This window comes from Manacus vitellinus, unplaced genomic scaffold (genome assembly GCF_001715985.3).
Source record: "Manacus vitellinus isolate BGI_N305 unplaced genomic scaffold, ASM171598v3 scaffold_2_pilon, whole genome shotgun sequence".
In the NCBI taxonomy this organism is placed as follows: Eukaryota; Metazoa; Chordata; class Aves; order Passeriformes; family Pipridae; genus Manacus; species Manacus vitellinus.
Window position 1 is genome coordinate 9,514,400 of NW_021940208.1, and position 15,159 is coordinate 9,529,558.

Below are 15,159 nucleotides of genomic sequence, written 5' to 3' on the forward strand. Positions count from 1 at the left end.
TTGTTAGAAATCCGGAAAGTCTACTCACTGTCATCCATATGCATATCTAAAAAGCAGCCTAGCCAAGTTTACCAAACATTTCTTACAACTGTTGTGATTTTTGTAGTTAAGGAATCAGAAACTCACAATATATACAACAAGCTTAAATGGCTTGTGTATGTTACAAGTATACAGCAGGAGGCAAGGTAAGTATGACAAATATACTGACGTCCTGATGTTTGCAAAATCTTGACCAAAATAAACAAACAAAAAATGACCCAGAAATCACCTCTATGATAAGAGAAGACATTTCACTTCTTGTGAAAAAGAAGAGGTTTCACCATCCCGGCTAGAATCTTGGGTAGCTGGGCAGCAATCACCTCTGACATCATCTCGGGGAATTCAACACTCAGTGCACGGGACTGGAGAAATGTGTTCAAACAGAAGAGATGGAGCTGTTTCACTAGCTGGATTTAATAAAATACAAACATGATCAATCAGGCTAAGAGTAATGCAGCCAGATAAACATGCTGTCAACAACTTAGTTCATACATTCATTAGATGACATCATTATAAAGACCTTACTCTGTCATTTCTTGAATCAATAATGAGGGTATTTGTCACTCCCTATTGATGGCAAAAATCATAAATATAGCTAAATGTCATGTCATATAAAAATTGCCTCACTAATATTACAAAGTAGTATCATTCTGACTCATGAAATTTGCAATGAACAGTGGCAATTACTTAACAAGTATTCAATCTTCCATCACCCTCAAGATGACTCAATGCTTTGTTTACTACATGCCATTCAAACACTGCTCTGAGAGACAGCATTTACTACTTACCTGTGAGCTTTTCCATGGTTCTGATTACGATCATATCTGAGTATGCCGCAAACATTAAACTCCATAGCCCTTGTCTCTTAAAGAAACTGCTCAATACAAGTGACTATTTCATCTCTTCTATCCTCTCTGAGAGGCTCCAATTTTTCTTTCAGACCAATGACCTTTATGTTGTCAAATAACATACTATTTCTACTACCCTAAGCTTTAACATCATGCAGTCTCCTCAGTGTGATGATCTATCTTTTCCTTCTATCTCCCATCACTTTTTCAGCCTGAGTTGAAACAGGGGTTGAACAAAGTTACTCTATGGACCACACATCACTTTGCTATTTTGCAGCAAGCCTCCCTCCCTCTCTCCCTCCCTCCCTGGCTCTTTTACTTTATATATTTGAAAATAAGAGATTGAATTAAAACAAAGCGTAAATTTGCTGAGTGCTGAAGAATACAAAGATGCAAAGATTCCATCCACCCTGTACTCCCTGAGAGTTCCTCATAATCAACTCTGAACTCAAAAGTGCTTAGGGGTTGGTATCAGGACCAGTGCTGTTTAACATGGACAGTGGAATTGAGTGCATCCCCAGCAAGTCTGCCAATGATAACAAGCTGTGGTGGGTCTGTGTGAACCTCATGAAGTTCAACAAGGCCAAGTGTGAGGTCTTGCACCTGGGCTGTGGCAACTCCAAGCACAAATACAAGCTGAGTGGAAAAAGAATTGAGAGTAGCCCTGGGGAGAAGGACTTGGGGGTGCTGGCTGATTAGAAGCTCCGTATGACTCGCAGATGTGCTACTGCAGCCCAGAAAGCTGACCATGTCCTGGGCTACATCAAAAGCAGTGTGGCCAGTAGGTCAAGGGAAGTGATTCTGCCTTCCTACTCTGTTCTCACGAGACTCCATCTTTGGGGTGGGGTCCAGGTCTGGGGCCCCCAAGACAAGAACAATGTGGACCTGTTGAAACAAGTACAGAGGATGGCCACAAAGGTGATCAGAAGGCTAGAGCACCTCTCCCATGAAGATGGGCTGAGAGAGTTGGGGTTGTTCAGCCTGGAGAAGAGAAGGCTCCAGGGAGACCTTATTGTGGCCTTTCAGTACCTGAAGGGGCCTACAAGAAATCTGGGAGGGAACTTTTTGCAAAGGCACGTAGTGATAGGATGAGGGGGAACAGCTTCAATCTAAAAGAGGTCAGGTTTAGATTAGATATTAGGAAGAAATTCTTTAATGGAATGGTGGTGAGGCTGGAACAGGTTGCCCAGAGAAGTTATGGATGCCTCATCCCTGGAAGTGTTCAAGACCAGGTTGGATAGGGCTCTGTGTACCTGGTCCACTTCCCCCCTCATATAGCGAAGGTTGGAATTAGATGATCTTTAAGGTCCCCCTTCAAACCAAATCCATTCTATCATTCTATGGATATTCACATGGATAAAGGTTTATATGAAATGTCACTCCTCAATTTTAATGAATTTAAAAACAATAGGATACATGTTGGATTCTCAGAGATGTGAAAAGAATTCAGCTGCATCTTTTAAGACACCTATGAATCTCTGATATCACTACTAGAATTCTTAAAGATTACTCAGTTCTCAGACATAGACAGATCCTGAAAAATGGCACAGAATATACACATAAAATAGTTGAATTAAGGTTTCAAAGAAAATCTTGGTTGTCTTTCTTTAATTCTTAGTAGCCTGACTTTGCAACTTGAATTGCCTATCCTGTGCATTATTATTTTCCTGAACACGTATACACATGCTCACACACACATACACACCACCCCCTACCAAAGCCCATAACTGTATGGCAGGCAGCATGAAACAAAATGGTAGCATTCAAATACATTTCCCACGAATACTTATATCTTGTATACTATAAAATATAGGCACAATTTATATAGTGATGCTGAATATATCTATTCACACAAATATACACGATAAAAGAAAAATGTTTTGTTGTTTTCTTTTGTTGTTTATAAATGTTAACTACTTCCTTCTGTAAAATTATTTTTAAGAAATACTAGTTCCTTCTTACACAAAAAGCAAAACACATTAACAAATAAACTTACATCATGCATAGAATCCATCAGTTTTGTAAGTTGATAGAAACGTTGTGAGTTGGCCACAACACCTTTCTGGCGCAAACCAATTGCCTTCACCAGTTCTCTAATGTAACTCGTTCTCATCTCATCAAATTGGCTTTGACTCCTTAGACCTTCCAAAGGAACTAAACAAAAATAAGACTTGTGTTACAATTTACTCCGAAGGCAATGAAAGAAATTTAAAGTACAGGAAAAAATTATAGTATTTCATGCTGTACAGTGCAATTCATTACTAGATGCCAGGCATTTTTTCCCATTCAAAAGTTACTCCAGAAACAGTGACACAATTAGTTAAATGGATATACCAGCAATAATCCATTAATTTGCTAATAGATCTAGAAATACCCTAACCTTCAGCTACATGTGTTTGCTGAAAAAAAAAAATATGGCCAAAAGAACCACTGCCATCTTTGAGGAAATATGTTATGGACTGATTCATGTTTACACTGCTGAGGGTCAGCTCTCTTCACAGCAAATTTATGGTAGAGAGATCTAGCTTGAGTACTTCAAAATGGAGTCAAGCAATGAACAATCAACTCTCCAGTAGTGTCGACAATAAAGCATCCAGGGCTCAGGTCTCCCATTTGAACCTCTTTCACTTAACAGAACAGATGTACTATCAGAGTCTTACATGTGAACAGCTTTTTAGAAAAATTAGCAAAGAGGAGAAAATGGTTGGACTTCCTCTTCTCTTAATGGTCAGGTGTAAGAATCAAAATGAGGACATGGAGACAACACTGAGAAAGGAACTGCTAGCAATAAGAGCGTATTTGATCACTGATGATAACATTCTCCTTGACATGGTAGAGTGTAATCCACAAGTCTTACCACTTGTGTTGTCAAAGGCAACTAGGAAATGAAAACCTTGTAGAAATGAAAATTAAAAAAAATTATTCCCATCTGGCAATCAAATCTAAATCCTTGCTTCCCTATAATCACACATCAAAACATGGTCTTGTTTCAAACAGACTGTTTTCAAAAGAGATGTTGAATTTCTTCTCCTTTCCTTTCTCTCTTGCCAATGACATTTCACACTGCAACATCATATTTAATGTTTTGTATTCTGACAACCACGAGGAAAAGGATTCACCTCACCAAACTTAGGCATTTCACAGTATAGGTATCTTCACCTATTAGTTACCATAACTACCTACAGCACTAGCAGGAATAATCAGGTAAGTCTTGGGCATAAGGAATGTTCACTGGTTTGAAATTATCCTTAGAAAGAAATTATTTATCCTTATTTTTCTCCACAGACTCTAAAAGAGTGTCATGGATACCAGCTCTCACTGTTAAATAAATTCCCTGCTAGATATCTAGGTACCTAGTACATCTTCATTCTGGTATCCAGCCATAACAGATATGAGGTCACAGAAGACCTCATTTGAATCTCATTTAAAAAAAAAAAAAAAAAAAAAAAAGCTTGGTTCATAAGGACATTGACTTATTTAATATAGTGAAACCTAACTTCCAGGTGATTTGTCACTGTCTGGAATTAAAATACAAATAAATGTGTGTACTAACTCTCTGTACAATGCACTACATTGTTAGATACCTCATAATGGAATTCTTGAGAGAGAAGCCACCTAAAAAGGAGACAGCTGAACAGGGGTCAATCTAAACTCATTCCCTGAAAGAGGATTAGGTAGCAAACCCTGCACTGACAGCAACACTGCTCTCCATTCCGAAATCAGAAATGCTGTTCTGAAATTAGTCATCTAAGTCATGCCTGGTTCCTCAGAAAAGGAGGGAAAAGGAGACGTTCCAGATAAGCATATTAAAATTAAAATTCTCTTGCCTGAGCCCGGAAAGGATGACAAGAGAGAAGTTCGTGTCTCTATTCTACCTGAGTTAAGCAGGCCCAAGAGAGGAAATGATCCCATTTACCTAGGTAGTCTCTCACTCAGTCTCGCCTCAGACAACTGAATGTTTGAGGGAAAGGAAGGAGACACATAGACAGAAAATAGCAAGTTCATTATTAAGACAAGTGCCTAAGTACTGAGTTGGCCTATAGAAGAGAGGATCTGGCTCTTAATTAAGACAGAATTCAAACAAAAGTAAAAATAGAAAGTAGAAATTTTGACTTTTTCCTCAGAAAAAGTCTCAGTCTGTTTATAACACCATATCTAACCTGGTACTTACACTTCCACTACCTGGAAGCTGATGGAGATGAAATGAGGTGGACTTTTGGTTTGACTTGGTATGACCTCTCAAGTCCAGAAAGATAAAGAAGGTATCTGAAAGTGTGCCAGTCACATATACATCAAGAGTCTGAATGGAAGGGACACCTTCTGGTTTGTGGAAAATGCAGTGTGCTTAGGAGAAAAGCAGGCAGGAATACTCACAGCGGGGAAAAGTTATGTCACAGAAAAAGAATAGCTTAATTTTCAAAGCCTGGATGATTCTGGGTATGTCTTATCAACAGTTTTACAGACATCTAGGAAATCTTTTTCATATATTGTGACACTCTGATGGAGTTTTGGGTTAGATGGATGCTAGCCTTGACTTACATCTCCAAAATAGCAATTAAGTCTTTATATTTCCCTTGTCAATTAAGTTAAAAGGTATCTTCCAGCAATGAATGGCCTGTTTCCTTTGAATTCTGCAAAAATACAGTCACATTCCCACTTAGTCACCAAAAGTTCCACTAAGCTATTTATCTGAGTGAAGAATTACAATGTCTTACATGGGCAAATACAACTTAAACACAGGCAGGTCAAATGTTCCCTCCCGCTGAATGCATGCAAAGAATGAGGATGCTTTTATTCAGTGGCAAGAATCAAGCCAAAATCTTACGCAACAAGATTCTGAAATTCCTTTAAATCAAAAGTATGAAAAGTGTTAGAGGTAGAACTGAACTTGCTATTGTAGAACTGAACTTACTTATCTCTCTCTTTTGGCATAGCTCTAGTTTCTTAAATCATAGTCTTTCTGAACTGTTCATATTATTAGTTCTGAGAAGGATGTGGCCTCTGTAAGATGGAGTCCTATCTAGTAGTTAGGGGATACTAGCACAACACAGCATGATACACATAATAAAGAAGGGCCTGTAAAATAGAAACAATTGCAGAAAATAAAAATGTGTGTCCACTTTTTGCAAAGACTAATTCTGCTTTCGAGACAGCTTTAAGATTGTCACAAGTGTATTATAAAGCAAACATTTAAGTCACAGCAAATTCCAAGAAAAAAACTGTAAAATCAAAAATGATGTTAAAACAGGTTCTGGGACTCCATTCAGAATTAAAAATGTATCAGGACTTATATTTACTTATTTTAATACAAATGACTTGTTTCTAAATAATATATTGAACAAAAGACACATTGAGAGACTAAAAGATTAGCTTTGATTTACTGTTATTATAAAAAAGCTTGAAATGGCTATACTTTCCCATTTGAAGAGAATTATGATGAATATCATGACTAAAATAAAAGTAGTCTTAAAAACATTTCAGAGTAACAATGAGGTTATATGGCTTTTTGGAAATACTTTTGTGGAATTATATTTATACAGTACCAAATGTTTACTAAATGTCTCAGCAACAACGATTGTGTTCCTTTTTCCAAAGATCTGACAAATTGTTTTCTCCTATAAGACAATAAGTGTACGAGAGAACAAAAAACAAAACTCATCAGCACAGGAAGAAATACTTTCTTTAAAAAAAACCAAACACTTTCTCGCATATGCATAAACATATCTTAAAAATTAGCTTCTGAGTGCAATGCAATTGACAAAGAATAGTAGTTTGATGAATTCTGCTAAACTGATGCACTCAGAAATGAGAGGGATTGGATCGATCACTGCAATGATTTTTTAAATTTCATCTGAACTTTCTGGAACAGAAAGGGATAGCTGGAATATCAAAAAATTTATCTAAATTTAACTGAAATTTTAAAGTTCCCTCTCAGGTTCAGATGATTCATGAGGGAGTTCTATTTTGATGAAAACAAGGTGGAAAACATTTAAAACAGGAATACATTTAGATTTCAACAAAGCAACTGGACCTACATCAGAGAAGGATTTTTATCCACATTACTTTTATTGCTTTAGCAGAGTCTCTGGTCTCTTGCTATTATTTTAGTAATTTCTATGTTCATATGAGCTAAATTTAATCTTTTTAATCTTATGCTTTTCTGAGACCAAATTTTTTAAGCATGAAGCTTATGCAAATACCAGCCAAGTACAGCTTAAGATGGAATGAATTTTAATTTCTCATCTTTTACTTCAATTTCGTACAACTAACAAGCAGGCTAAGCAGGATTTTCACATCTCTCCTTTGACTCCATAAGTGTGTTGAGAACTAAACTTCTACATTCTTTCAATTATATTTCTCAAAAGTGCTAATTTTCATTTCTAATAACAGGTGTATAAATTTAAGACTTTTTATCTGGGGATTCATAGCTAATAATTATGACCTCAGTAGATGCACATTTTAGAACATCGGTAAAGGAAGATAACTTCACTAACTAACTCACTTCCTAAGTAAAGTGTAATGCAACTTTGTGCTGCATTCTTTAAAAAATACGTCCAATTAAAAGTGACAACGGATTTTGTTCCAGAGAAACAAAGCAAAAAAAACATTTCCATTTGTTAATATCTGTGCTAAACTTCACCTATTTATAACTATAAGAAGTTGGATAAATGTTAGTATTGTACGTCATGTCCACTTCCCTAATTCTTTTGAGTAAACATGCTTTAAGATTTTGGCCAAGATAAAGCCTTCAGTCCTTATAATTTATTAAATATTTTAAATATATTTCTAATACTTCTAAGGTTGTTTTGGTTTGGTTTTGGTTTGTTTTTTTATCTATGTGGAGTCACTTAAACAGATGTTTTCAGGCAGAAATACTACACACTTGTTTTGCAAATGTGTTAATGCAGTATAGCTATACGTCAAAAGGGATTCAATATTTCCCCAGAGTCTTTATACAGAATAAAACCAACAATGAATCACAAATTCTTTGTTCTTTATAAACACCAGAAAAAATATTTTTAAGCCTTGATATACTAACATCCCTCCTAAATGAGTTTCCATTTGCTAAGCCAGACAGCTCAGTGATTGTGAGACGTGGTTCAAAACTCTTTTAGTACGATTCGTTACAAAGAAATAAAAGAACCTACTTGTGTTGAGAAGTAACAGTGCTTTCATACATAGGAACTCTTCTTGGCTAACTTGAAGTCTGACAAATTCCTGTGGGAGTTGCCACATCGATAGACACAGGGAATAGAACGATGATTCTTTCATCCTCTGTCTTACACCCAGAAAAGGTAAACAAAAAAATAAATTAAAAAACGTGAAAATAAAGAAAAAGAATGGCTCCAGTGCTGTTTGAAGGGAATGCCTTGTTTAATTATCACATTACAGACATTAAAGAAGAGGTTATACACATAAACAATTTTCTGAATTTTTATACCTAATGAAAGTGGTATTATTTTGTATGTTTAATCTGTTACTGCTGTCCAGAAAAAAAAAACTTGGAGACTATACTACTTTTCTCTCTGTGATTTTGGTATACGAGTATATATTACTGCATTTATTTATTAGGTATTTCAATTGAAATATTTGCAGCAATAGCATTAAAAATTTTATAATCTAGATTGAAGTCATTGCACATTAACCTGATGAACCAGTAATTAGAACTGATTCTACAAAGTTACATCGTGATCCTGATGAATTGTGTACAACAAGATTAAATTTTGCTTCTCCATCCCCTAGGAAGTTCAGATGAGCATTCCAACCTGACTGCAGATAGTACCCTCAACAATGAAAACAGACTTCTCCATGCAATGAGCTTTTTTCTTGTTATTCAGAGTGCTACCATTATCTTGAACGAAAATTATTTCAATGTTGCTCAACATCTGATATCTCGTACCAGTTCTTAAATGATGTAAACATTTAATTTAATCTTTTAAATCTGAGTGGACTCATTATTTCTATATCTACTTTAAATCTCCCTTCCTATTACTTTCTGGTAGCATGTCTTCCTCATTATAATCTACGAAGAGTGATCAGGGTGAGTGATCAAAGCTTTCAGGGAATGTTTAAATGCTGTTCTTACTCACATTTTCAGAGACTGAAAAGTAAAAGTAACAGTAAACCATTGTATGATGCTAATACTAAGAAATCTTTGTCAAACTAACACTCCTGGCTTTCTTGGTATGAAACTGATACTACCAAACAAGTCCTTCTCGAGAAGCACAACAAGTCAGTTTGCTAAACAACAGATTGGCTGTGAAACAATCTTTGGATTGTGGTTTCATGGCCATTTTGAAACAACTAAGGTGTGCATTGCTCCTTTAGAAGGAATTTCTATTATCTGTTTCTACCTCTAAGCTCACACTCCTGCAATTCTGGCATTAATGTCTGCACTCCAATGTGGTGAGTCAAGTCAGGGATCACCTCCAACTGCTAAAGAATGGCTTTTTCGGGGGGTAATTCTCAGGTATATAAATTCCTTATCTGTTTGACAGTGCAGCCAGATAGTGTTTGATACAGCTTAAATGAAGTCATGGGGATGCATGACCAGGGAAGTTAACATTTTTGGCAGCGTTCAGTAGTTACCTTTGCTCAAAGTGATTATGAAAGTACAATCTTAACATCATCGTAGACAATAAAGTTGCTTACATTTTACTATCTAAAAGCTAACTTATTTCCCAATAAACAGTTGCAGATACAATTTAGTGTGCCACTTACTTTACATGCCTCTGTTTATAACATTTCTAATATGACCCTGATGAGATGGGTCATCTCATCTCTCATAACCACGAGGTGTCAATCCACCTCCTTCTCAGTGTAGATGGTCTTAAACTACCATTAAGAAACTGTTCTGGAAGAAAGTACTCAAAGTCTTCTTCACAAGGTGTCAGCAGTGGTCCACATGCAGGGTTATACCTCAATATGTGAAACTACTGCCTAAGCCATCTCACTTTGTGCTTCTTCTGGATGTTACCATATATCAGATTATGCTGGGACAGCATACAGTCAGAACTACTTTCAAGCTCATAATTTCTAAGTATTTAAATTTGTACACCATAATTAATACAAATGGGAGAGGAAAGAATTCATTACTCAATAACTTCACAGTGATTTACAGTCACCTGGAAGACAAAAGGCCAGGAGCTACAGAGCCTCCTCCAGCGAATATTTTCTATAAAGAACTTCACTGGTAGGAACTTGCACACTATAGATTTTAAAATTAGGTGTCTAGATCTTCTGCAAATCCATCTCTTAATCCTTAAACAATATGTCCTACAAAAAGACTTCTTTCATCTTGCTTCATATCAGTTCTTTAAGATTTAAAAAAAAAAATAAGAAAAATGTATTAAGGAGATATAGAGATTAAATTATATTTTACTGTTCCTGGCAGCTTCCCATGTACTATAAACAAAGTATCTAATATTACAAGTTTAACAATACAAATTTGCAGAGCTGAAAAACTGACACAGATTGAAATGAAGATTATCTAAATTAAATAGCATAGTGAAGGAAAATCTAAGCCAACAATCCCCTCATCCCCCACTACAAAAGAGCAGTCTCACGTATTTTCTCCTTGATATTGAAATTCCTTCTTTGTAATTTTTTTACAATTTTCTAACAAGAAATGTACTTTTCTAACATGAAATGTACTTCAAAAATCAGAGTTTTATCAGAAAGTGTCAAAATTGAGCATTTAGACTATATGCAAATTATTTGCAAAATCACCCAAACAAAACCAAAGAAAATCACAGTCAGTTCCATTTATTAAAAATTAACTCCTATCTTATTCAGATGAATTCAGTAAATTTTCTGACAGCATCACTCTTTTTTTTTAAATTATTATTATTTTTCCCTTAGATAATTAGAATACTATTTGAACACCTTTTGTTTGAACATGCAAATAGAATAGTTGGGGTTCCCACAAAATGCTTTCCAAAGTTACTGAGCTATGATATGATCAGAGGACTTTCCTCTGCTGTTAATTTTGAAATGGAACAAATAATGAATGAAATCTTGGTCTCAAGGGAGTCACATTCCCACTGGCACATATAAGTTTAAAATGTTATTCACATAATGCAACAGCAGAGTCTACTTACTCATTTAGAATCAGATCTGGTGCAAAATATAACATCTGACCACTGACATGTTTGTATGATCTCCATCCCATTGCAAAAACCATTAGACTCATCCAGGAATACTGGATGAGGGTTATCTGATCATCAATATGTAAATTCCGAAATCCTGGAAATGAAATTAAAAGTTAAAATACTTTGTAATTCTCATTTAGACAGCAGCTGAGTTTTGAAGTTACAAATTTGAGCTATACAATTGAGAACACCTAGAAAGATAAGTGGTTTTGGGGATGTAGCTCTCAGATGTTTGGGTAATCTCACTTTGCTGTGATAGCTGGCTATCTCACCTCTTATCTTTTTGTTCTGATTCAGTAAAATTAACTTTAGCAAAAATGGCTGTTTCAGGCAATAGGAATGCACATTATTTTGCTTTGGTAAAAATATTAGTTTGTAACATGATCACTGTAACCAACTCTTATTTCACATAGATAGCTTGAACTTTAGGTTTCTTAACAGAAGATACAGTTGTCATAAAATAAATGTCCGTATTGCACTCAACTAAAGAGAAGCATATTCAGTTGTGTGCTTGCCTTTGATAATCTTTGCTGTTTGGTAACTCTAAAGATTGTCATGAATTATCTGAGTCAAACTAACAGCTTCCTGCCACTGAAAGCAGTGCTCCTGCTCCTTATCACCTGGTCCTGTTATGTCCATCAGGCAAGCTCTGACATTCATGCTACCCCTCAGGGAACTGGTTCAGCTCATGAAAACATAGAAAATGACAGAGGGTAAAAAAAAAAGTTTCTTTTCTTCTCATTTAATGAGATGAATTGGTTCATCCAAGATGTCTGATAAGTGCAAACTGCCAACAGGAAGAGCAGTGATAGAGACTACCCTTTCCTGCAGCAGTGAAGTGTCAAATTGAGCTCACATGAAACTGTATTTTCTAGGCTTTCTGCTCAAATATTGTTTTATATATATTCCAGGATCAAGCCTCTATGACCACAGAGTGGTGTACATACATACACACATATCTACATACATAACATGGATTTTTTTTAATCCAGTCTTGGATCTTCATAAATTCAGTTAGTTCTAATTACCAGTCTATTCGTGAGCTTCTTAGTCCCAGTTGGTACTATTTATTACAATTTTATTTTGTTGCTGTCAAAAATTCATTTTAGTAATAATATGAATAAAGAATATGCAGAAATACAACCCTTCTTATACCAAATGAATAAATAATAGAGTAGGAGGGATGGGGGTGGAAAGGCTGCTATAACTACTACATGCAAGAACTCACTGGGCTTCTGTAGTTTCTTGAAGTAAGCCTAAATATTTAGATTGATTCCTTCAAATGTGTCCTCCTATCAAAATTTATTTGAATAGTTATATTATCTGATGAAGTGGAACCTTAATAATTTTGGAATTTGTTAAGAATTAAGTAGCATGCAGACAATAATATTCTCCCTTGACTGCTCATTCCATGATATATTTGCTTAATTTATGATTCACCACATATATGACATTACCTGGTAGCAATTTAGACCACTTGACTACACAAAGAAGTTGCCTCTCACAAAGATGATTTAGACTGGTCAGCAACGAACTTGGTGTTTCAGGTTTTGTATTGTCATAACCAGCATAGACAACTTCTGGCTCAATGCCTCGTAAAACACTTATCATTGGGGGAACAAACTGTATTTCTTGATTTGGAGAAAAGGACAGCCTTTGGGTTAAAGACTGGCTTTCATCTTGAAGGGTTGCTGGCTGCTGGAGTGCAACATCTAACGTTCTCACAACCTTAATTTTGTTAAACTTTTTCAATTTTCGACCTGAAAAAGAAAATTGTTAATCTGTTAGAAAGAATTAACCAGTAACATTAGTATTTTCCATTAGTGTTGCATTACGCTTTTAATCTATATAAGGAAACTAGAACTGTCTTCTGAGTAAGTTTTCTATCCTTTGACTATTTATATAATTCACAAATAATAATGGAAAATTCTTAAGAGCTCCCTTCACATCCTCCTCCCTTCACTAAGAGATGAATGGCACTCACTCATTAAAATTACTGACACGAATTCTGGGTTACAGTAACCTCATAAAACGTTCTCTGGTTCAGTTCCCACTGCTCTGTCATATGCCAACAGTCGAGCCAGCTGGCTCTACAATTCAGTTTCTATTTAATGTCAATTGAGGATACTGTTTCTTTTACTCCCCAGTATTCAGAAACAAAAATGCTAGTAATTAATTACTACACACAGACATTCCTTTCCTCCAGTGCCCTAAAAGCATTTCAGTCTCATGGATGAATCCTGTTTTGATGGTCAGGGGATGAATGAAAGGTCAACAAATCCTGTAAAACCATTTATAAAACACTTTACTTTCTAAAGATTAATTTCCCTTTCTCAGTATTTGCAATTCTTATTTCCATACTGCAGTGCTATGAACAACTAAGTAAAAAGAAAGATAGATAGCTGAACTCCCTTCCCAAAATAAGCATAGATACATGTGGTATGGCTATGGAAATATATAGAGCTCTAGGTAGCAACTCTTCAAGTTTCTTTCATGGAAAGAGTTCACGTAGCAGCACACACTTTAGTCACAAAAAATCAAACCTTCCTTCAGAGGTTCAAAGACAGTAACCCTCAGTAACATATTACCATATTAAAAGTTTCAATGCAAAGGTAACTCTACGTAGAGATGACTGCATGGAACACACTTCCTTTAAAGAGATCCTCAAAGGTGATAAAAATCCTGCTAGATCATTAGTTCTGCCAAACAAGTTTGGGTTAGGTAAAAAAGGGATAAAAAACGCAATAAAGATACTGATAGTTATGATCTGATTTATATCACAATGGGGCAGTAAGAGAGATGGGGGTGATGGCAAAAAAAAGCGTAAATAATTCTGCTGAAAAAATATAAAAAAATAATTACATGTTTCAACCTTAAAGAAAATAAGGAAGGAGAAGGTTTTTCTCAAAAAAAACCACAGAAATCATGTGGATAGTTTTACTTGTTGAGGTGTTGCATACTTTAAGTAGAAAAAGAGATGCATCAAATTTTACCAGATGAAAGGAAAATCCATGCCTATCAAACTGCTGAACCACCAAGAAACTGCATTACAAAATGGCAATGTGCAAAAACCACTCTAAAAGTATGAAAGGTGAAAGGTAATAGAAACATAATTCTATGCATCTATTTGGCTGAATTAAAATCAAGTTTCTAATATGTATATCAAATTTTCCTTTGAAAAATTGTACTTTTATTTACAAATACACAATTAGACAAGGAAATTTATCCAATCCTAAAGGAAAGGGAATAAAGACTTCTCCATCTCTTACTGCCACCCTTTTGTTTTAGTTGAAAGTAGTGCTGCACTGTTGGAATGCAACCAGTGCAGCATCAAAGAGGCCTTAGGACACAGGAGTAGGGCCTAAACTTTGGTACATCTTAATTCATTCTCAACTATTTATGAGAGGAATAGAGGGATACTAGTATAGTCAGACTCATTTATTACTTTTCTCCTTGGAAAGTTCCAGTCTTCCAAACAACATGCTAAATCAGAAAAATAGTTATACTTAAGGACATGTCTATTCCATTTGCTTCATGTGCTCCTATATCACAGAAGATATCAAATTTTATGAAAATCCAGTGTCTCCACTTAGGAAGACCTAGGTTGTACACATCAGAGAATTAAATTGACCTTTTCAAAACATTCATTAGTACACAAGTAGTATAACTTCAAGTGAGATTTAAAATTCAAATGTGAGAGATTTCCGATGTAAATTCTAAACATTTTAAATAGAAAAATGCTATTACTTAAGTATTTTTTATGTACACTGGTATAACTGAAGGCAGAATCAATCCTCTTGTTTTTGAACCAGACAAGATTGATAAGATGAACACAACATCTACTTTTAATAAAAATTAATTTTGTTTTATCCTATCATAAATATGCATGTTTATGCATTTCACATACAAAGTTATACGCAAACAAGCAATACCTCAATTTAAATTAAAACAACATTTAAAATCAAAAGGAAGCATGCTAAACCAAATTTCAAGAAACACACTTTAATGATAGTATGAATACGAGTGATGAGGCCTTCAGTAACACTCATTATGCAATGAAATCAGGAGTCATATTCCCACTGACTTAATTGTGGGTTTACTTAGTTTGGTATCAAGTGCCC

The 15,159-nt window shown here is 35.3% G+C and overlaps 1 protein-coding gene across 1 annotated transcript in view; it reads right to left on the minus strand.

Annotated features, from left to right (window-relative positions):
• Positions 1 to 224: 224 nt before the first annotated feature.
• Positions 225 to 15,159, minus strand: part of PGR (progesterone receptor) — a 35,253-nt gene continuing 20,318 nt past the window's right edge. The window contains 5 exon segments of the mRNA XM_018070991.3: positions 225 to 446; positions 2,884 to 3,041; positions 8,036 to 8,166; positions 10,988 to 11,132; positions 12,496 to 12,798. Of these exon segments, the coding sequence (XP_017926480.3) occupies positions 291 to 446; positions 2,884 to 3,041; positions 8,036 to 8,166; positions 10,988 to 11,132; positions 12,496 to 12,798 (893 nt within the window). The 3' untranslated portion in view covers positions 225 to 290.